The sequence below is a fragment of the Brassica rapa genome, chromosome A09 (genome assembly GCF_000309985.2).
Source record: "Brassica rapa cultivar Chiifu-401-42 chromosome A09, CAAS_Brap_v3.01, whole genome shotgun sequence".
Lineage (NCBI taxonomy): Eukaryota > Viridiplantae > Streptophyta > Magnoliopsida > Brassicales > Brassicaceae > Brassica > Brassica rapa.
The window spans coordinates 26,205,219-26,226,770 of record NC_024803.2 but is presented as its reverse complement, the minus strand read 5'-3'; the positions used below and the strand labels follow the sequence as shown (position 1 = coordinate 26,226,770).

General features: G+C 33.9%; 3 protein-coding genes across 10 annotated transcripts; 1 reads left to right on the top strand and 2 right to left on the bottom strand.

The window, feature by feature from the left end:
* Positions 1–132: 132 nt before the first annotated feature.
* On the bottom strand, positions 133–2,708 carry LOC103840241 (protein NUCLEAR FUSION DEFECTIVE 4). Its single transcript, XM_009116737.3, has 3 exons — positions 1,742–2,708; positions 826–1,646; positions 133–744 (listed from the first exon to the last, which is right to left on the bottom strand). The coding sequence occupies exons 1-3, from the start codon at positions 2,162–2,164 to the stop codon at positions 246–248; spliced, it is 1,743 nt and encodes a 580-aa protein (XP_009114985.1). The 5' UTR covers positions 2,165–2,708; the 3' UTR covers positions 133–245.
* Positions 2,709–2,955: 247 nt separating this feature from the next.
* LOC103840238 (phospholipase SGR2) lies at positions 2,956–12,107 on the top strand. 8 transcript variants are annotated; one of them, XM_018654937.2, is made up of 26 exons: positions 2,956–3,135; positions 3,532–3,593; positions 3,682–3,869; positions 4,222–4,343; positions 4,573–4,654; positions 7,086–7,287; positions 7,397–7,497; positions 7,591–7,785; positions 7,921–8,076; positions 8,190–8,261; positions 8,325–8,495; positions 8,618–8,668; positions 8,776–8,946; positions 9,038–9,187; positions 9,318–9,383; positions 9,481–9,993; positions 10,174–10,237; positions 10,329–10,447; positions 10,544–10,616; positions 10,696–10,798; positions 10,911–11,004; positions 11,082–11,144; positions 11,253–11,301; positions 11,391–11,494; positions 11,591–11,637; positions 11,720–12,042. In XM_018654937.2, exons 6-26 carry the CDS (start codon positions 7,086–7,088, stop codon positions 11,961–11,963), a joined length of 2,808 nt encoding a protein of 935 aa, XP_018510453.1. In that variant the 5' UTR covers positions 2,956–3,135; positions 3,532–3,593; positions 3,682–3,869; positions 4,222–4,343; positions 4,573–4,654; the 3' UTR covers positions 11,964–12,042. The 8 variants fall into 8 exon arrangements, with proteins under 8 accessions (XP_018510453.1, XP_033135658.1, XP_018510452.1 ...); XM_033279767.1 differs by having other exon boundaries at positions 2,982–3,135; positions 3,725–3,869; positions 4,281–4,343; XM_018654936.2 differs by having other exon boundaries at positions 2,982–3,135; positions 3,725–3,869.
* On the bottom strand, positions 12,036–20,337 carry LOC103840240 (anthranilate N-benzoyltransferase protein 1). The gene has a single exon (XM_033279775.1). It carries the CDS (start codon positions 13,453–13,455, stop codon positions 12,133–12,135), a length of 1,323 nt encoding a protein of 440 aa, XP_033135666.1. The 5' UTR covers positions 13,456–20,337; the 3' UTR covers positions 12,036–12,132.
* Positions 20,338–21,552: the final 1,215 nt, after the last annotated feature.

The following is a 21,552-nucleotide window of genomic DNA, read 5'->3' as shown; positions in this document are numbered from 1 at the left end:
AGCCTCAATTTTGATGACTCTTTTTCTTTTGTGCTTTCAGTGTGGGACCCTTCAAATGCGTGTTTAGTTCCTTTATTTTTTTTTTTTTTAAAGACATTTTAATTTAAGTTTTTTTTTATAAAAGTTTTAAAGTTGTGCAAGAAGATTCCCATAAAGAGATGTGATATCAAGAACTTGTGTACTAATCTTTGTGTGACTTAAAAAAAAAGAAAAAAAAGAGACTGTGGTTTGTGTTACAATTTGATTTACATTGAATCAAGATCCTTGTACGGCGATGTCGTTACGGAAACCCGATCTTGTTCAAGCCGGTGATAAACCAGTTTCGTCCTCAAGTACAGCAGAAAACTTGAAGCAAGACCAAGAAGGGACAAGCAACCCCAAAGCACAAACGTTTTGTGGTAGCAATCTCTTCCGATGCAAACGACCGAGTCAGATACCACGCTTCTTATCTCAGGGTTTGCGTTGGCTTCGTAGATGGATGCAGCTATGAAACCGTATAGGAGTGAGCCGATTGGTATGTTTGTTATGAGAATGTTGTGGTTAACACCTACGCTATTGGGTCCAAAAAGTTCAGATGTTATGGAGACTGCAGCTGCGAATATGAAACCTGAGCTCAGACCGATCAAAGCAGTTGCGGTCTGCAATGCTAAGTGCTGTAAGGATGATATCGCTAGTAGAAAGAAAGCGATAGGGGTTGGCAAGAGTGCGATTGTAAACCATCCGGTTCTTGTCAAACGAAACCTCCTGCAAGATGCAAAATCTATCAATGACATTTGATCCTAATCTCACATCAGAAGTTCCTTAATCTCAAAAAGTGAAACTTACTTGTGGATAAAGTCTGGTGCGGCAGAGAGCAACCGACCAAAGAAGGAGAATGAAGAGTAGATTGTGACGAGTGTTGTAGAGCTTTGTCCTAAAGACTGAGCAATCTGACCCAAGTTGTTGCTATAAACAAGGCCAATCGTGCCACCGCAGAAATAGGCAATGTAGTATAACCAAAACTCAAATCTACTTATGAGCAATTGAAACGAGTGTTCATCACCGAGCCTCACTATGTTCCCTTCCTTGGCAGTACCCGTAACAGATGCTTTCTGCAGCTTGAGCTCGTCTATGTTAAGCATAACATAGCCAGAGCTGTCATGTTGGAAACGTTGGCTAACGTCAGGAAAATAGTAATCCCGAGCATAGACGAGAAGAGGAGCACATAAGGGGAAAACCATAAGGAAGATCGCTCCCACTAAATGCAAACGAGCTGATGAAGTCACATTGGTACTGGAACTAGATAGGAGAAGGTGGAAACTGGTAATGACGGCTACGACATTCATAATGGCAAACACATGTGAGTCATGCCGCCGTGATTCACTGTCAGGTGCAGGGTCTAGAGATGGTTTAAGAAGAACAGGGTAGAGTGCAGCTAACGAGACACCAAGAGGAACCAGAGAGTTGAGGAGAAGGTATAGATTTGAGGATGAAGGGTTAAGTGCATTGAAAGCGAGCGAGTATAAGGCTGCACTGATTCCGTTGAAGCTTACAGTTAGAGACAAAGCGAGTGCACGATTGGTCGGGAAGTGACGGATACAGAGGATGAAGCAAGCTGTGTTGAACCAACATATGCTCAAACCAGCCAACAAGCAGCACAGAAACACCTATACATATGAGAAAGTGATCTTCTTTAAGTAAAAAAAGAAAAAAAAACGATTTCTTGATTCTTGATTCTTGATATGGATCAAGAAGAACGTACCAGAGAATAAGGAAGAGCGATGACGTTGGTGATGACTAGCCACTGAACACCATAGCCAACGAAACCCATAGCCGCCGCCGCGAAAAGAACAACGGAGAGAGGGAAATAAGCTAGGGCGATCCCGGACGACCAACCGAAGGCTTTACCCAAATCAGAAGCCACGGCGAGGTAATTCAACCTCACCTGAGAGATTCCGAGTACTGATTTGAGATGGGATGAGTAGGCCGAGAAATCGAAGTTGGTTCCAGTCGAAGCCTGGATCCAGATCGCCGCCACGAGGACAGTCCATTTCCGGCATCGGCCGAACATGGTGCGGAGAGGCGGAGGGTGTTTGCGGTGAAACTTTGGTTCACCGTCGTCGTGGAAGGAGGATCGGGTAGGGCGGAGTTTGTCAGAGGCAGCATCTCGGATACGAGGTCTCATATACGAAGAAGATGGATGTGAATGTGATGGTGGAACGATGAGGTGATGTTGACCCGTGATGGTGGAAGGGACAAGCCTAAAGTTGTTGTTGATCTACTGCTTTTTGAAGAAAAGGGCTTTTCGGGTTTTTCTGACGATAAAACAAATTATATCTGTTTTATATATTAATTTTTGCTGAGTGTGACACCCACTTCAATAATAAGGAGAACTAGATATTGACCCGTCCTCGAGAGGACGGGTATATTTTTTGTTTTTGAATTTTTTGCTTAATATAATTTATTTGTTTGTGTGTTTGTATAATCATATTTTGTATGATATGAATTTAATAAAATAGATAATTTTTGTAAGTATATTAAATAAATCAAGTTTCATACGCCTTTGTGTATTTCCTTATATCATATATGTATTTTTTTTTGTAATCGTGTTTTTACGTGTGATCATATTTGTGTAATGTTTTATAAAAAATAATTAGTAAAGTATTTTGATAATTGTATTGAATTTATTATTTTATTAATATGGTCTTTATTTTTAAACAGTTATTTTTTAAAATATAACAAAGTATGACGCAAAATGGAAATTATTTTAAAACTATTTGACATATTTTAACAAAGCTCACATAAGGTTGTGTCGTATATAATTATAATTACATAATTATTACACATAATACTACATATATTAATTTGTATAGCAATTAAAAATGAGTTATGTAAATCGAAGTCCCTGGCCCAATTTTAATGGGTTTTATAAATTAAATGTTCATGGCCCAAATGCTTTTATCCCGACAAAACCTTGTGAGCTTCTACTCTACTGTCTTAATCACGTTTATATTTTGTCGGTGGATGATGAATAAAAAAGTAAAGCTCATTCGGTTCTTCGAAAGCCGTAGAAGACTGTGGAAGCTGAATCTGAGTGACTATGTTCAATTGAAACCAGAGAAGTTTAAATCGGCTTTGCTCCTGTCAAGATCTCAGGTAATCTTTTGGTGTGATTAATCTATGTTCTCCTGTAAAAGTTTAATTTGGGATAGAGATTTTTGTTTAAAAAAAAAATCTCACAGTTGATCTGATCCTTTACATCCATAGTAGAAAAAGACATAGTTTATGTTGTTCACCGGGTTAAACATATGAACCGTAAAGATTACTTTTCCCTAAGTAGATTAACCATAAAGATCGATTTGTATTTTTTTTTTGTTCACTTATCGATTTGTATAATGACAGCATGCATGTTTAACTAATCACTTGACTGCAAAATATTACTGTCTTAGAAGCTTTGATTCCTTTAATTCATCTATTTTCTAAGTGTAGTTAGTAACTTAATTATTTGTCCTTGAATGATGGAAACTAAGAAAAGGCAGCTGGTTGTTTCAGATATCGTTCTCATTGGAGAAATTGGAGGCACTGCAGAAGAAGATGCTGCTGCTTTGATAAAGGTAATTGAACCAGCTGTGAATCTCTTTCAGCTTTCATTCTTTTTCGTAACTAAACATTTTGGTTTTTGGATGAAAATAAAAAAGAAAGTGGTACTGAGAAGCCTGTTATTGTGGTATTGCTGGACTCACAGCACCACTGGTAAACGATGGAACAATAAAGTGAAGCTCATTCGGTTCTTACAAAGCCATAGAAGACGGTGGAAACTGAATCTGAGTGACTATGTTCTATTGAAACCAGAGAAGTTTAAATCGGATTTACTCTTTTCAAGATCTCAGGTAATCTTTTGGTCATGTGAAAAATCTATGTTCTTCTGTAAGAAATGTAGTATATTCGGGATAGGGATTTTTTTAAAAAAAAAAATTGATTCAAGTGATCCTTTACATCAATAGTAGAAGAAGACATAGCTTATGTTTGTATGATCTGAATTAGCCAATCTATCTTTTCTGATTGATCCTAATCACTTCTCCAATAACATTTGAAATAGATCAAAATTAATTCAGAAAATGTATTTATCATTTTTGTGAACTTAAAATATCAATAATTACCAATTAAGATGTTTTCATCTTCTACTCCCTGTTGAATAGTCTGGAAATCAACCAAACTGAGAAACATGCTGTCGTTTTGCAGAGTTGACAGAGTGATATCAGTTCCATAGATGAAATTGATCTTGTATTGATGATTGGTAGGCCTGTAGGAAACACCGGGGCCATTGATGGAGAAATTTTCAATGTTTCTCCACGTTCCAACAGGTACTTTCTTTGCAAACTTATCAAAGTATGTCTTTTTACAGGACGCAAGAATTTTTGTTCCCTTCAAAATAACCAATTGCAGCGATTTAGATAGTAGAATTGGATATATCTTTTAGTTAAGAATGAAGAGAAAATAATAGACGAAAGGGAAGCTAAGTTATGAGACTTATGTGCATCAGACAAAATGATTTCCAATGTTTCTCCTGAAAGTTTGGTGTAATGCTTCCAGGTATGGAGCACCTTAACTTGAATACGCCATTCTGACTTGAATGGTTTGATGTCAGCCAAAGCCGTTTGTTCCATGCTTAAAGGTACTTTCTGAATTTGATTAAGTTTGTGAATTCTTCTTTTAAGAAGTGTGGTAACCGTAGACTTCATGAAAGATATTTATAAAGAGAGGATGGCGATGGAAAAGGGATTAGTTAAGAAAAAATCTAGTTTTTTAGTTTTTAAAATTGTTGCAATATCTGAGGGAATAAGGAGTTAGATAACCAAATTTCGAAATTGAGTTTAGAATAATTTGTTGGATTCCTGGAATGTTCTTGTTTGTTGGATTATTAATTCAAAAAAAAAAAGATATGCTCCATATTATTAGGAAACAATCGACATAACTAAGGTTATATCTTGTTAGCTATCGTAAATATGGTGGTTAAGTCCAGAAAATATATTTGTAGGCAATTTAAATGGTGGTAAAGTTATTTAAATTAGATTTTAAATGGTCCTGATTAGTAGAAAAGAACCTGTAAAAACGGAATTACATATAAATAGAGGTTCCTACATATTTGCATATTAATATAAATGATGTTTAACTTTTAATTAATTAAGATCTACTGATGCAGTTATAATATATCCTGATTTTTAGGAGTAGCCGTGAACATGTAGTGGTTACTTTTGAAAATTAAAACAACTTACACGATATCTTGTGGTGGTTAATTAAAAGGGCAATGCAGTTATCATATAAAAAAGTAAAGGTAGATGAAATAATTGTTGGACTGAACATATATCAATGGGTCACACTGTTGTTTTAATAGAGTAGATTGTTTATTTTTTTTTGCGGTAATTAGAAAAAAAATAAAAAAATCTACAGAAAAAGAAAAAAAAAAGAAAAAAAAAGGGAAAAATCTAACTTAGAAAAATGTTGAATTAGAGACAAATTTTTAAAAAAATTTAAACCATACATTGTATTATTTTAAAATATTAGTTCTTGGTGATTGTGACTCTGTGACATCTACTATGGTTAAAATAGGAAACAGCTTATTTTAAAGTGGAGTTTTCTTTATAATTGTGTGTTTGAGTGGGGCTTGAGTATTTAATTTCTTATATTATCAGTTTTATTTTAACAATGTGGTGTATTAAATTGTAAATGTTTTTGCATGTATTTACTTTGAAGTCATGAAGTGTGAAAACGTAATATGATCAGATTGAACGTAACTCAAAACAAGAACTGATAACTAAGGAAACTTGCATCGTAGACTAATCCTCATATATCACGGCACGTGGGTAGATCAACCAACTTTTTATCGTCTCATTTACAAAACAAAACAAAAAACATTCCGTGAATTGAAGTGGTTAAGATTTGGTGTGTGGCTTGTCTTTCATTAATGTTTAAGCATCAGTTGACGTAATCCATGGTTTCTGTAAAACAAAACCATTTAAAGAAATTAGACTCGACTTCTACATGAAGTTGGTACATACTATTATTTAACCAACAATGAGTAATTGCTGCGGCCTTTATAGATTAGTGAGAAAGCGACCTGTGCTTCACCTTCCTTGGTTAGAATCCTCTTTTTTCATGTTCAGAACAAGTCTACGATATATTGGTTGCTTAATTATGGGTCGAACATTGATCTGGATAGGTTTTCAGTGGCAGTAATCCAGTGAGGACTTTAGTATTTATGAATTATGATTCTTAAGAAATGTTCGACAACGGGATATGGCTTTGATGTATGGTTTGTTGTTGGTTTTGTCCGGTCGTTAGTTACAAGTTCAATTCGCAAGAGTAACATGATTACAAATAAAAAGAATTCGATAGGCCACAGTTGTTCAACAGTAAGCTTCATATTTATGGGCTGAATCGGAATCCATGGCTAAAACTAGAGCCGGTTCTGAGATTTTGGAGATCTATAACAATATTTTATGTAAAAATTTTTTTTTACCCGTTTAGAAACTTAAAAATTAGTTTTTGGAGATTTATGTCTATATAATTTTTTTCAAAAATTTTAGAAACTTTTTACAAATGTTTCACTGTAGCATTGTTGAAGTCCGGCCCTGGTTAGAACATCTTAACTGCGCAATTTTGGTCGTCTCGTCTTTTTGCTAATTTTCAATTTCGGTAGATTATTCTAACTTGAAAAATAACAATATCCAAAATTTGGTTCGGCTGCGGAGCGCTGACGTGGCATCTACGTGGCAGTAGTTGAGAGATGACAGTACACGCAACCGCTTAAACAAAAGTTTGGGTCTCTCACGAATATTCTTTCAGCAAAACCAAACCTTCAAATCGGTTTCCCAGCTGTCACCACGACCTTTGTTTTGTTTTCTTTCTTCTTCCTCTTCTGTCGAAATCTTTCGCCACCTCTTCTCGTGATTCCTTGAAGCTTTTTTTTTGTTCTGGGTATGATCAGATTCTAGATTCTATATGTAGGGGGTTTTGGTTACCGGAACTCGAATTTGATTCGAGATCAGACTTGCCTTGTTGATACACCAAACTTACTGATTTAAGGTTTCTGTGGTTTTGATCAGATGGAAGATGCAGAAAGAAGTAGTCCGGCGGTTAATACAACCTCTCCGGATTTGTTGAAGAACACGCCTTCCAACATCGCCGGATTAGAAGATGTGATTGAGCAATGCCATGGCAGACAAAAGTATCTCACTCAGACCAGAAGCCCTTCAGATGGCAGTGATGTTCGCTGGTACTTCTGTAAGGTTCCTTTAGCTGAGAACGGTCAGTCTTTGTTGGCTTCTTATAGCTTCCAATGTCTATGTAATGGTGGGCATAGTTGATCACTGAGAATAAGAGATTGATGCTTTTTTCTCTATTTTGTTTTGTGCAGAGTTAGCTGCTTCAGTACCTCGCACTGACGTAGTAGGAAAGAGTGAGTACTTCCGTTTTGGGATGAGGGATTCTCTTGCCATTGAGGCTTCTTTCCTCCAGGTTCTTCTTCTTCTTCTAAGTTGTTGAATTCTGGTGGCTCTTTGGTTCAAAATTTGAATGAAACGATTGCTCTTTTCTCCTCCTGGGAAATAGAGAGAGGATGAGTTGCTGTCATTCTGGTGGAAAGAGTATGCAGAATGCAGCATAGGCCCTATACCACAAGTTAATTCTAAAAAGAAATCCAATAAGCAGTCAATGGAAACCCTTCAAGAAGCTTCTGTATCATCCAGTCTATATGATGTTGAAGAGGAGAGAGTTGGTGTACCCGTTAAGGGTGGGCTATACGAGGTACTACTGTTCTCTTTGGAGAGACTTAACTAGGTTTTGGTAATTTTCATGTAGATTTTTCATAGTTGAACGGAACCATTAGAGTCCTTATGTTTCAATCCATTTTTTTCTGACCAAGGAACCGGAATGCTGCAGGTGGACTTGGTGAGGAGGCATTGTTTTCCCGTGTACTGGAATGGGGATAATAGGCGTGTGCTTAGAGGCCACTGGTTTGCTCGTAAAGGTGGACTAGACTGGCTTCCAATTCCTGAAACTGTTGCTGAACAGTTGGAGGTTGCATATCGTAACAAGGTCAGAAATGTTGGCTAATAGAAACAATTGGTGATTTTTCTTTTTGTTGGAATTCCTGGAAGTTGTTGATGACAAGATAATAGCACCAATTTATTTGGATTCCGTTCACGCAGGTCTGGCGCAGAAGAAGGTTCCAACCCTCTGGTCTTTTTGCAGCTCGAGTTGATTTGCAGGGTTCCAGTTTGGTATGTGTTTGAATCCATGAGTAAAAAAAATGTACTTATCTTTTCAGCTGAATGATTGCTTAGATTAAGTTGTTAATGCAGGGACTTCATGCTCTATTTACCGGGGAGGATGATACTTGGGAAGCTTGGCTTAATGTTGATCCCTCTGGATTCTCTGGCATTGTTGGCTATACTGGAAATGGAATTAAGCTGAGACGTGGTTATGCTGGCTCCTACTCTCCTAAACCTACACAGGTTCTTAAAAAATGTTTTGGAACTAAGTCTCACATCTGTTTTCTAAGATCTCATCAGAAATTTTGAAAGTTGGCTGAGCGTTTACTGTGCAACTGAATCATATTTCTTGTGCTTTTGTTCAGGAAGAACTACGCCAACAGAAAGAGGAAGAAATGGATGACTATTGTTCTCAAGTATGTCTTAGTATAGAGCATCTGAATTCTATTGTAAAATTATCTTCAGAATGTCTCAATATTTTCCAGCTCCCTGAAACAACTCTATTCTGTGTTATTGTGTCCAGGTCCCTGTTCGACATCTTGTGTTTATGGTTCATGGTATCGGTCAAAAAGTTGAGAAGTCTAATCTTGTTGACGACGTTGGAAACTTCCGTCAAATCACAGCAGCTTTAGGTGAACGTCATCTGACCTCTCACCAGCGTGGAACTCAAAGAGTCCTTTTCATCCCATGCCAGGTATATATATATGTAAACACACTTTTCTGGTTTATATTTGTATAGTATGATTTAACTTCACAAATTCGTTCTCTCTCAATTGTTTTTGTAGTGGAGAAAAGGTCTAAAGCTAAGTGGTGAAGCTGCTGTTGATAAATGTACACTAGAAGGTGTACGGCGTTTGCGAGAGATGCTGAGCGCAACTGTTCATGATGTGTTATACTACATGAGCCCCATTTATTGTCAGGCTATAATTGATTCGGTAGTGCAATCTCTCAACTTTGATACTTTTTTTGTTTCAGTAGTGCCAAGTTGATTTAATATTAAAATAGACGTTGTTGTTACTTTCATCTTCTGCATTGTTGTAATGTGTGCTCCTTTACATCTTCCAGGTTTCAAACCAGCTGAATAGACTGTATCTCAAATTTATAAAGCGGAATCCGGACTATGATGGAAAGGTGCCCATCTGGTTTAGTCTTTTCATTCATCAACCTGTGACTATTGTAAACTCGCATTAAATTAAGAAGTCATGTTCTGTTCATGAACATCATACAGATATCCATTTATGGACATTCTCTGGGGAGCGTTCTCTCTTATGACATCCTATGTCATCAGCGCAATTTGTCATCCCCGTTTCCGATGGATGCAGTATACAAGAGATTTTTTCCAGATGAAGAATCTCCTCCAATTCCAGAAAGAGCTGACAAACCTTGTAGCTCGCATCAATCATCGAATCTTGAGCCAGAGAAATCTAACCTTTTGAATAACAAGGAGGAAACCACAGGTCAAGATAATGACATGATGGATAAAGAATCAACGGTATTGGAGCATCACCATGTCGTCCAAGAGGCTTCTTCATCGGTCTCTGATTCTGCTGTGGATAACGTGGGCTTGGAGAGAAGAGGCAGCGAGGAAGATGACCGTCATGATTCTAGTGGTGCTATTTCCTCACAGGATGGAGCTGATTGTAGATCACCTGGTTCGTCTTCCTCTTCTCCAGAACAATCTTGGGAGATAAAATGTGGCGATTCTAATAACGAGGCTGCAATCAAGTTATTACAGGAAGAGGTAAATGTTGGCACTTCCAAGTTCTAGGCTTCAGTTGTTTGATGATATTATGTAGTTTCAGTTGCATCTCATACTTCCTTAGGTTTGTGTTCTTTGTGGAAGTGTTGCCAGTTTCTTTACTGATTAACCAAAACAAAAGAGTTATTTTTTTTTCACTAACGTTGAAATTTGTTATCCCAGATTAAATCATTGAGGTCAAAGGTAGCGCAACTGCAATCAGAAAATGCCAGAATATTGGCGGATGGTATTAATTCTGACTCTCGATTTCTATGTTGTCCACACTTTGGAGTTGTGTTTGAAAACTCACCTCATGTATGAAATGGTGTTATTAACAGAAAAAGCCAAGGCATCTGTGATGCCTGAGCAGCAGATCAATGAGAAGGCACTAACTAACGACGCCAATGGACCTACAAGCTTTACTCCTTATATCAAGTACCAAAAGCTCGAATTCAAGGTGTGGGATCGTATCATTTACGTGTCTATAATATTTCAGTCGAAACCACACCGAAAGCAAATGCCATCCTAACTTTCATCTGCCTATTCTGTTCAGGTTGACACTTTCTTTGCAGTTGGGTCTCCTCTCGGAGTGTTTCTAGCCCTTCGAAATATACGTATTGGGATAGGTAATGCCTTTGCTTTGATATTGAATTGCTTGTCTACGCCTTCCTTTTCGTGGTGTAAAAGCTGTTTCAACATGTTTAGGTAAGGGAAAGGATTACTGGGAAGAGGAGAATGTAATTGAAGAGATGCCAGCTTGTCGTCGAATGTTCAACATTTTTCACCCCTATGATCCTGTTGCATATAGGTTAGTTTATGATATCTCTGTCTCTCTAGTTATTTTATGATGTCTCTCTCTCTCTCTCTATGTTACGTTCTTTTGCAAGTGTGAAACACAAAACTGTGTTTTGTGCACGCAGGGTGGAGCCACTTGTGTGCAAAGAGTACCTTCCCAAACGACCCGTCATAGTTCCTTATCACAGAGGTGGCAAGCGGTTGCATATTGGATTACAGGTAATTAAAATATTGTGGTTCAGTTTTTGTTTATTATTTTCCTCTTGCTAATTCGTTTGCTTATGTAATATTTGTAGGATTTCAAAGAGGATTTTGCAGCGCGTTCACATAGAGTAATGAATCATTTTGATTCTGTACGGGTGTGTGTTCTCAGACTTCTAACTAGTTTTCTTCGTCTTGAATTATGATTTTAAGTTGTTATCTGTTGTGATTCAACGTACACAAGACTCATATTTAATTCAATGCAGACTAGAGTTCTCACTATTTGCCAGTCCAAAAGCTCGGATAGACTAGAAGGTAAAAGTTCGATTTCCTTTGCAAGTTTTTTAGTGGCCGCATCTGCACAGTCGATGAATCTGTCTACTTTCTAATGTCTACTTGAACAGAGTCGGAAGAAACCGATGACGAAAAGGATGGAAGGTCCTATGGTTCCTTAATGATGGAAAGGTTGACCGGAACTCGAGATGGTCGAATAGATCACATGCTACAGGTTAAACCATTATTGCATCTTCACCTAATTAACAGCCTTTTATATTCTCTTGTATTGGATTTGGCTAAAGCATGCTAGTCTCTTTGGGCGATGCAGGATAAAACTTTTGAGCATCCGTATCTACAAGCCATAGGAGCTCATACGTAAGTTATAACTTATCATTAATAAAACATTACATTTACGTGTAGAGCCAAGAACTCAAAAGGGGTGTTACATATTGTGTAGAAACTATTGGAGAGATAACGATACTGCTCTTTTCATAATTAAACACTTGTACCGCGAGTTACCAGACGAGCCAAACTCTCCCACCGATGTAGACAATACTCCAAAGGACTCGAGTAGACATCATAGCTGGATAGACAGAAGTGAGGCTGATGATACTGATGAAGAGCTTCCTCTAACATTCTCCAACAAAAAAATCGCCAGAAGCTTCTCTGAAGAAGCCAAGAAATATCTGAAGAAACCTTAAAACACGTTGACCATAGACTGATTTTGTTTGTGTGTACGTTGCAGTTGTAACATATAGTGTGTAGATAATGTGTAAAAAATAAAAACTGGTTTTGCCTTATTGTAACCATAAGCTTACGACATAATAAAGAAAACGTTGAAAAGCTACTACTTCCTTTAGGCTTATTTTGTCAGGCCAGGAGTTGAAGATGCTTAGCAGACATCGGCTGAAAAAGAGAGTCAGACTCTAAAGCTGCAGCGAGTTCAGGCCACACGATAGCAGAGACCGACCACGAGCCGTCATTGCAGGCGCTAGGTCGCTGGTTGAGGTAACCAACTCCTATTTTCTCAACCGTTGAACACACGGTCCCAAGAACAGGTGCACCAAACCCAAAATCCAACTCAGCCACAGGGAACCGCCTTCCTGAAGACAAGACCAAAGCTGGCCCTTCTTGTCCCAAAACCACCCGAGCTAACATCAGTCCAGGTCGGTGACTCTCAATCCAATCTATCAAATCTGTGAAATGAGTATTGTTTGTCACTTCAGTAATCGACTCATGCACTATCTTTGCTATCTCCGACACTTTGTTTTGCTTCAGATTTTCAATGGGGGCTTCACCGACAGCTATAGACAAGACGTTTCCTATGTAGCTAGAGGCAACGGTCTCTAGTCTTCCTCTACCGTCAACCAGCCAACCCATCTTGCACGTTTTGTGACCGCTCTCTATAGAATCCACCATTTTCTTCCAGACATAAGCAGAGAAAGCTTCGATCTTCGTCCTGCTCTCTCCGTTTACATTAGCTAGATCTTGCAACGCGTTTATACTCGAAGCATTGATGTGATAGAGACGCTTGATGAGCGTTTTGGGGGTTGGTATGTTCTTGATCTCCTCCACGCTGCATTTTATGAATGTTTTGTCTAAGAGAGGGTGGTAACGCAGAGGAGAGCGCGGCAAGAGGAGGTTTCTCCGGTGGTCTGGTTCACAAGAAACCGGCTGTTTCCTCGATATCTCTGACCATGTAGTGAGGAACTTGGCGAAAGAGCTAGCGTCTCCTAGCGCGTGGTCGAATGTGAATGTTAGAGAGAAGCCTCCACATTCGAACTCTGTCGCTTGAATCTGCAAAGGGAAGTCAGGGTTAACTCGAACAAGCTTTGCCTGCAGAAACGCGTCGAGGTTGTAGAAGTCCAGGCTTTTGAGGTCGGTGTTGGCTCGTGCTTGGACTAGCAAGGCTCCATTGTTGTTGCAGAGGATGATAGGCTCTTCATGAGAGGTTTCGTTTGGAACTATCTGACCAGCAAAAGGGTAGAAGTAGTTTAGAGTTTCAGCGAGGGAGGCTTTGAGGGATTCAAAGGTTGAAACCAAGTGAGGTTGCTTGGGGTAGAAGTAAAAGTAGGTCACTGGAAAACGGCCGGAAAGAAGGTCGAGATTTGATAGAGAAAGGCTATGAGGTCTCTCAGGGTTGTTGCCGGAAGCTTTGACTATGGACTCTCCGGTGAAACACACATCGAACATCTTTCAGTTTGCAATAGCCAATAAGTACCAAGGGAAGCTTATGCTGGTGAATGATATCTTATTATATAAGAAGGTTAGAGAATGTAGTAGTACACTTATTATATTCGGTTGTTTGTGTATTTGTGATACATATTCAAAAGGAACGATCATTGTTTGTTTTGAAACAACACATTTTTTGGAACGTTACATTACATCACTGTCATTTTAGATGAAAAGAAAAATCAGAGTACGACTTTGTTATTCCTTTTAACAAATGGTTCAAATGATCGGGTAATGTTTAGGGACGGGTGAAAGAATATTCGTTCGTACTGACAATTATCATGGTGCGACAGTACAAGCTTTAGTGGTTGATAGATAAATAGAGATCATGACCGGCTTATATTGTTTGGAATCTTATTCAACAGATTTTGTACGAGATCATCATGTTTAACTTGTCATGACAATCAATGTGTCCTTTCTGGCTTATTTTAGCAGAGTTTCTTTTTAATTTGACAAAAATATAATGGAGATTTTAGTCAAAAGAAAATAAATATAATGGAGATGGAGCAACAAAAAAGGGTAAATAAAATGATGGGCCGACATAGTTTTCCCATTATGCTTATGGCCCAGTTACCTATATATTGGGCTTGTATGAATTGTCGTTGTAAGATACACGTGTCCATGTAATTTGCACGCGCCACTCTTACCCATGAATTTCGATAGACACGAAATGCATTTAGAGCATCTAATGTATTTTTTTTTCTAATTTAAAACAGATTAATTTTAAAATATAGTTGAATTTTATATGAACTACATTTCTTTTACCCTACAAAAAATTAATGAATAAAATACATTCTTACTTGAAAACAAAACAAGGAATAGAATTGTTTCATCTTTAGAATTATCTTACTCTTATAAATTACAATAAAATATGGTTGAGAACAAAATATTTCAAAATGAAGCTTGCAATTAAAAAATATCTTTCAAGAAGCTTGCAATAAGGAATAGGATGTGGTTAGTGGTAGTGGTAACACTACAAAAAAAACACTTGTTTAACATCATTTATTTAGTATATTTGCATTACTTATAAATGATGTCAAAAAATTTTGCATCATTTAATTAAATGACTCTGAAAGTGATGATGCAAATAATTTACATCATTTTATTAACAATTGATATAAAAAATTATATTATTTGCATTAGTTATTGTAAATGATGTTAATATGTATCAATTGCAAAAAAATGATATTAATATATACATCAATTAATTTAAAATGATGTTAATGTTAGTATCAGTTAAAATAAATGATTTCAATTATTTATTTATTAATAAATAAAATGATTTCAATTTAAAAGTAATTTAATAATTATGAAATTTAATTTGAAATATTATTGTCACTTTTAAATTACTAACGCCAATTTTTTTTTTGTAATTTACTAAAATCAATAAAGTATGATTTTTAGAAAATAATTTTGTACTCATAATTTTTTATTGAAAATACAAATATAAAGGACAGAAAAACATTAAAATATATACAGAGAAGTCTCGAGAGAAAAATGAACTGAAAGAAAAAAATTGTAAAACAAGCCATGAAAACTCTTCACTCGAGATTCTTCTTTCTTTTCATCTTGTATAATTCCATCTTCTCTTTGACTCATATATTTATGGACGTTCTTGATTAGCCATTTTTCCTGGAGAATACATCAACACCTGACCAGAAGTCATTTCCTCCTCCAAAGGCCTTATGCTTCTGTTGAAGTCCATTTCTCTGGAAACATAAAAGGCCAGAAGAGAATGAATACAAAGAAAAAGAATAAGAATAAGAAAAATAATACCTTTTAAAAGATTACTATCGAATTCGTTGGAAACAGAATCGTCGTCATCATATAAGAAATAAAAATGGTTCATGCCACCAATGGTGTGCTAATGGGACGATACTCACATAAGAAAGAAAGTTGGATGGTTTGTTGATTTATCGGTTTTTAATAACAAGTAAACTCCTAAAAGAAGTCTAGTAGAAGAGACGAAGTGGGAGTTTGAATAGAAAAAAAAAGGAGATCGACGAAGTGGGGATTTAGATCTTTAGAAAAGAATATGCTTTTGGATAAAAACTGCTCATAACAAAATTCAATTAAATTAGTGCGACAAAAATGGAACTAGAACAACAAAATCTTAACAACATCGTAATATTTGGCTTTAAAAAAACAACTAGACTAAGTTAATACATTTTATATCAGAACAAATGTTTTAAATGATGCAAATTATGAGAAAAAAGGTCAGTTTATTAAGTTGATGTTAGAATAAAATATAATTACATACTTTTTATTAGTATCAATTTTTTTATTGATGTAACATTTTGTATCAATTTTGTAAGTGATGTTAACTAAAAAAACTAATGCGTCGGTTGTGTAACTGATATAAATATATATAATAGTATCAATTATGTTTAAATGATGCAAACTAATAAAAAAGTATATCACTTTATGGAAATGATGCTAAGTAAACAAATAATAACATCACTTATCATAATTGATGCTAAATCATATATATATGTATCATTTGTATATAAGTAATTTAAAATAGAATCACTTAGTTTTCTGATACAATTTAAGTGATTTAATTCAACACATTTTTTGCAGTGTAAGTGCAATTCACAACAATATTCTAATTTACGTATTCATAAACAGGTAAAATTAAATCCAATTTGACCAACCAATGATTTAGAAATTTTTTTGGGAGTTTTATTGAATGATGAATTTTAAAGAGTAAATCAAAATATAATATATTGTTATGTATTGAAAGTATAAATTTTAATTTATTTTATTTTCTTTTTGAAAAAAAATAATATATAAATTTTATTTTGAAATTCAGTGTTATTGAATTTTATTTTTATGCATTATAGATTTTAAATATAGTGTTTTAACGACCCAAAACATAGTGTTATTCAATTTAAATATAGTGTTATTCAGAACTAAATAATTTAATATATTATGCAGAATTATCTAAAAGGATTTCCAATGAGTTTTCATGATAAATTATTAAAACAAAACTCAAAATATATATAATGTAACCCATATAAATAAATTCAAAAAATTACTATCAAAATTTAAACTGGGTTGATGAAGGTTGGGATACGATTTGTGGAGTTGACTTCCTCTAGCATCGTCTCTAGAATTTGCGTTGCAAGCAAATGATCTTCTCTTTTATTGTTTGTATGATCGCTTGTGTATTAAGCATTGAGGGAACATGGAGTTGTTGCACAAATGTGTCACTTTGGTTTGATTGTTTCTAACCAAATGTCTTCGTGTTCGATTAGCTCCCTATATGTTCTGTAATCTTCTCACAATGTTTTAATTAGGTATAAGGCAAGAATGTGCTGTACGTAATTTCAAGTCTATGGAAGAGCGCTCTTTTGGTATCGTTATCCTAGTTTCATCATGTTGATGACGTTGAAAATGGCATATTAACATATTTAAAAAAAAAACAAAATTTAAAAAAATGGAAAAATAAAACATGCGAAATGGAAAAATGCAACATACCAAATGGAAAAACAAAATAAGCGAAACGATCTTCACACTATAAAATAACAGAAGCCTAAACTCACAACATTATTCTAAGAGAAACAACTTCAGCAAATCAGCAATACCAAAGATGAACTTTGGATCCCCTCTTTCTTGAATACAAAATTAATCACCGTCTGGAGCAACAACGATACGCAGACGACTTGACCCTCATCGTCGAGACCGAGATACTCCGACATGACCGTGGTAGTACCAAGAAGGGTTCATTCTCCTTCTCATCGAACGAATTTGTCGAAGATGAATATTCTCTGAACAAAGAGAAACTTTATTATTTCCTGATAGAAGCTGGAATCGATAAGGATAATGATGCTCAGTTTATGATCAACGACATGATTTTGTTTTTGTGATCTGACATGTTTGAAGAATAAAATGTTTAGAGGAGTTTGGATAGTATTCTTGTATGTTCGGTTCCCTTCGAACGAGAAGAGCACTAGTACGTCGTCATACGGTCATAGCTGTGTTACTTTGGCATGAAGCAAAAAGATCACTAGAGTTTTCTGATTTTCTATTTTTCTATAAGGCTGTTTCTCTCTGATTTTTGATTTTCTATTTTTATAAAAAAATAGTTTTAGATAAAAAGAGTTCAAAAAAATAATAATTTAGTATTCACTTTGTTTTTAAGCTATTAATATTAGATAAAAAGAGTTCCAAGTGTTACTTTGGCATGAAGCAAAAATATTAATATTAGATAAAAAGAGTTCCAAAAAACAGTTCTTAAAAAATAGTTTCCTGATTTTCTATTTTTCTATAAGGCTGTTTCTCTCTTTGTGAATTATAACATACTTACTAGGTGATGACCCGCGCCATGCGCGGAATGAATGAACTACAAAAAATTATAAATTTTGACTCTATAGATATTGAAAAGATAGAAAAAGTGACATATTATACATGGTATAAATTAGTAGAAGTACATGTTTGATATACATATTGATGCAAAGAAAAACAATTTGGGATTGGAAGTTTACTGAAGTTTTTAGTTAACTCGAGTATCCGGATAACGATAATCTTATTATGGTAGAAAAATAGCAATTGTCATATTAACGAAATTGTAACGTTATATTTTATTAAAATTATACTGATTCTGGAGTACATAAAATTGTAAAAGAATAAAAATAAATTGAAGTAAATAATATTAGGTTGAAAAGAAAAAGAAGTAAATAATATGAATTTACAAATTTAGTGGGCTGATTAAGACTCGAATTTTTAAAAGAGGCCATTGTTGAACCTTAATATAGATTATGACTCAAAACACATATTGGCATCTTTTAATGTATCTTTTATTTAAAAAAAATATTTTTACTAAAAATTCTCGAGGGGGCACGAGATAATTGTGATAGTCATATTAAATGCTAGTCATTTAAAATACTTTCAAAAATAGAAAGTATTATATGCATAGGGCGAACATTAAATAATTCTACATTAAAAATGATATTTTTCTTAAAATAAATCGGAAAGAATTAAAAAATTTGTAAATTTAATGTCTGTCACCATTTAAATGTATTTTGTGAAATTGCTTATAAATTTTTTATATATGACATTTTGATTTTACAATATAAAACAGTTTATATTGTCCACTCCGAAAATAAATTTTATTCACATATATAATTGTCTCTAAGTATCAACCAAAATAAATGTCACAAACCAAATAATTATAGAAGAACATAATTATAAATCATTTATGTATTCCAGTCTCTAAAAATGTCATCTATCATTCATGAATCGTAAAGAAGATATTATAACAATATGAATCGTATATATAGTCAAAACCCTATCACTTGTAAATATAAATATCAAACAATCCTATTAATTTCGTATAACATTATAATCATAGGTTTTCAGAGAATTATAGAAAGTATTATATGCAAGAGGAGAAAATAAAGGAAATCTATAAAATGATATTTGACTTTAAACCTAATCAAAATAGAATAATATAAATTTCCAAATTTAATGTCTGTCACCATTTAAGATAATTTAGAAATCTAAAAGTCTTCTTGCAAAAGTTAAGGGATTGAAAAAAAAAATTAATATGGAATTCCGTTTTGGATGTATTTTACAATCACGCAAGATATTCCATAAATTTCGACATTTTGATTTTACAATATAAAACCGTTTATATTGATGATTCCCAAAATAAATTCCCAAAATAAATGTCATGTATCCCAAAAAAATCCAAAAATATTAATCAAAATAAATGTCACGTAAGGAAGTATTATAGAAGAACATAATTACGAATAGTTTTGTATTTCCCAGTCCCAAAAAACTATCATGTATCATTTATGAATCGTAAAGAACATGAATCTTATAAAAACATGAATCATATGTATATAGTCAAAACCCCATCAGTTTTTAATTAAAAAAACATAATGTATAATAACTTCTATGAAATAATATACTCCCTCCGTTTCGTATTATTTGTCATTTTAGAGTTAAAATTTTGTTTCATTTTAAGTGTCATTTTATGTTTTCAATGCAAAATTTAATAATAATATTTTATTTTTTATTTTTCTATTGGTTGAAACATGGTTAAGTGTATAGGTAATGATGTTTTTATTTTGAAAATATGCAAAATTAATTATTTTCTTAATTTGTGTGCATAAACCTAAAGCGACAAATAAAGTGAAACGGAGGGAGTAGCAATATTTGATATAGAACCTATATATAATAAATTTACACTTATAAATATACATTTAACCAAATTGTCCGTATGAATATTTGTGCTACCTAACTATAGAAACTAACATAATAATTAATCCTTTAAAACAGTATTGTCTAATTGTTCATAAGTAGGCGTACTTGAAAAAAAAAATAATTGTTTTCTCACATATGTTAGGAAGCATTTGAATACATGTAGACAAAATGTTAGGAAGAAAAAAACTTAGAAAAGCGAAAATTGAATACTTTAAAACATATTATTGACGAATTGTTCATGAGTATGCTTACTCGAATAAAGAAGATTTTTTTCTTTCACTATGTTACAAATCATTTGAATACGTGCAGTGTTAGAAAGATAAAATTTAAGAGAAACTATATAAAAATAATAATTGTAAGCAATAACTATACTTGAAAGTTTGTTTATCTATGAATTATTCTATTTTTTGTTCATGGGTAGGCTGTCTATGGCTTGTATGCTATTCTTCTATCTGTTAGTCATGGGTAAGAGGTTGATATTTGAAGAGCTTTTTGAGTATATGTTTGGGGCAGTGTTTTGAAACCCGACCCGGACCCGCGGTTGAACCGATAAACCCGGTGACCCAGAAAAAATTCGGTTTGGGTTTTATGAAAAACCCAATATTTAAAAACCCGCAAAAAAGCGTAAAAACCCGCAAAAACCCATTAAACACCAGAACCCGATACCGGTTGAACCAATAAATAACTTTTACTCTTTTTTTAGTTTTTAGATTATGTTTTATTTTCTAAGTTTTCAATTGAAAAGTTATATGCTGACAAAAAAAAAAGTTAGGTTTTCTCTTTTCAGTTTTATATTTGTAATTTTTAGATTTTGATGAAGATTTTTCACTATGCTACCTAAAAAAATGAAGTGGACGATGATTAAAAAAAAACAAAATTAGTTGATGTGATTTAGTGTTAGTTTATTTCTGTTATTGACAATTTATTACAATGATCTTTTACTTTTAGTTTATTTTGAATTTGAAGTTAATTTATTATTCAAATTAGATATTTAAATATTTGTGAGTTTTATATCTTGATTTTTTAGATGTCATAACTCTTATTTTGTTACAGAAAAATTAAAATAGTCTAAACTATTTTTTTTTATATTTTGCATGTCAAATGAAAATAAAAATATAAAAACTAAAGTTAAGTATTTCTTAAATACTTTTTAAACATAAAGTATATATATATATATCCAAACTATTATTTTATGTTTTAAAAAACATTTAGAAACTATTAAACTTTAGTTTTTATATATTTATTTTCATAGCTAATATATTATTATATAATAAAATTAATTCATTTATTAATCCGCGGTTCACCCGCGGTCGACCCAGTGATCCAGCAACCCGGTAAGTCGTCCAGTTCAGTATCCGGGTCGGGTTTAAAAACATTGGTTTGGGGACAAACCATTAGAGAAAAAAGTACGTGTTAATGGAAACTCTTTAAATGGTTTGAATTTCTGTATTTAAAAAAAAAAGCTTTATGACAGCGTATATACCAATCAATAACTAAGCTGTATGATTTTTATTATGGTTATATCAAAGTTGGATGGTAATGGCATTTTATGTAATTAATCTAGTGAAAGAATGGCATTTTATTTATGGCTATGAGAAGGATTCTAAGAATGACACCTAAGTAATGGCATTTTGGTTAATCACACATGAAGGTAAGGTTATTTAATAATAGTGCTCCTCAAATAATATAAAAGGGATAAAAACTAAAGTTAAGTATTTCTTAAATACTTTTTAAACATAAAGTATATATATATCCAAACTATTATTTTATGTTTTAAAAAACATTTAGAAACTATTAAACTTTAGTTTTTATATATTTATTTTCATAGCTAATATATTATTATATAAT

Bases quoted from the DNA above. Each gene is read 5' to 3' on its own strand.
- LOC103840241 (XM_009116737.3), bottom strand. From the start codon at position 2,164: ATGAGACCTCGTATCCGAGATGCTGCCTCTGACAAACTCCGCCCTACC. The intron at 1,647-1,741 runs GTACGTTCTTCT...TCATATGTATAG, and splicing joins TCGCTCTTCCTTATTCTCTG to GTGTTTCTGTGCTGCTTGTT. The intron at 745-825 runs GTAAGTTTCACT...TGCATCTTGCAG, and splicing joins GCACCAGACTTTATCCACAA to GAGGTTTCGTTTGACAAGAA.
- LOC103840238 (XM_018654934.2), top strand. From the start codon at position 7,086: ATGGAAGATGCAGAAAGAAGTAGTCCGGCGGTTAATACAACCTCTCCG. The intron at 8,077-8,189 runs GTCAGAAATGTT...CCGTTCACGCAG, and splicing joins AGGTTGCATATCGTAACAAG to GTCTGGCGCAGAAGAAGGTT. The intron at 9,994-10,173 runs GTAAATGTTGGC...TTGTTATCCCAG, and splicing joins TCAAGTTATTACAGGAAGAG to ATTAAATCATTGAGGTCAAA.
- LOC103840240 (XM_033279775.1), bottom strand. From the start codon at position 13,455: ATGTTCGATGTGTGTTTCACCGGAGAGTCCATAGTCAAAGCTTCCGGC.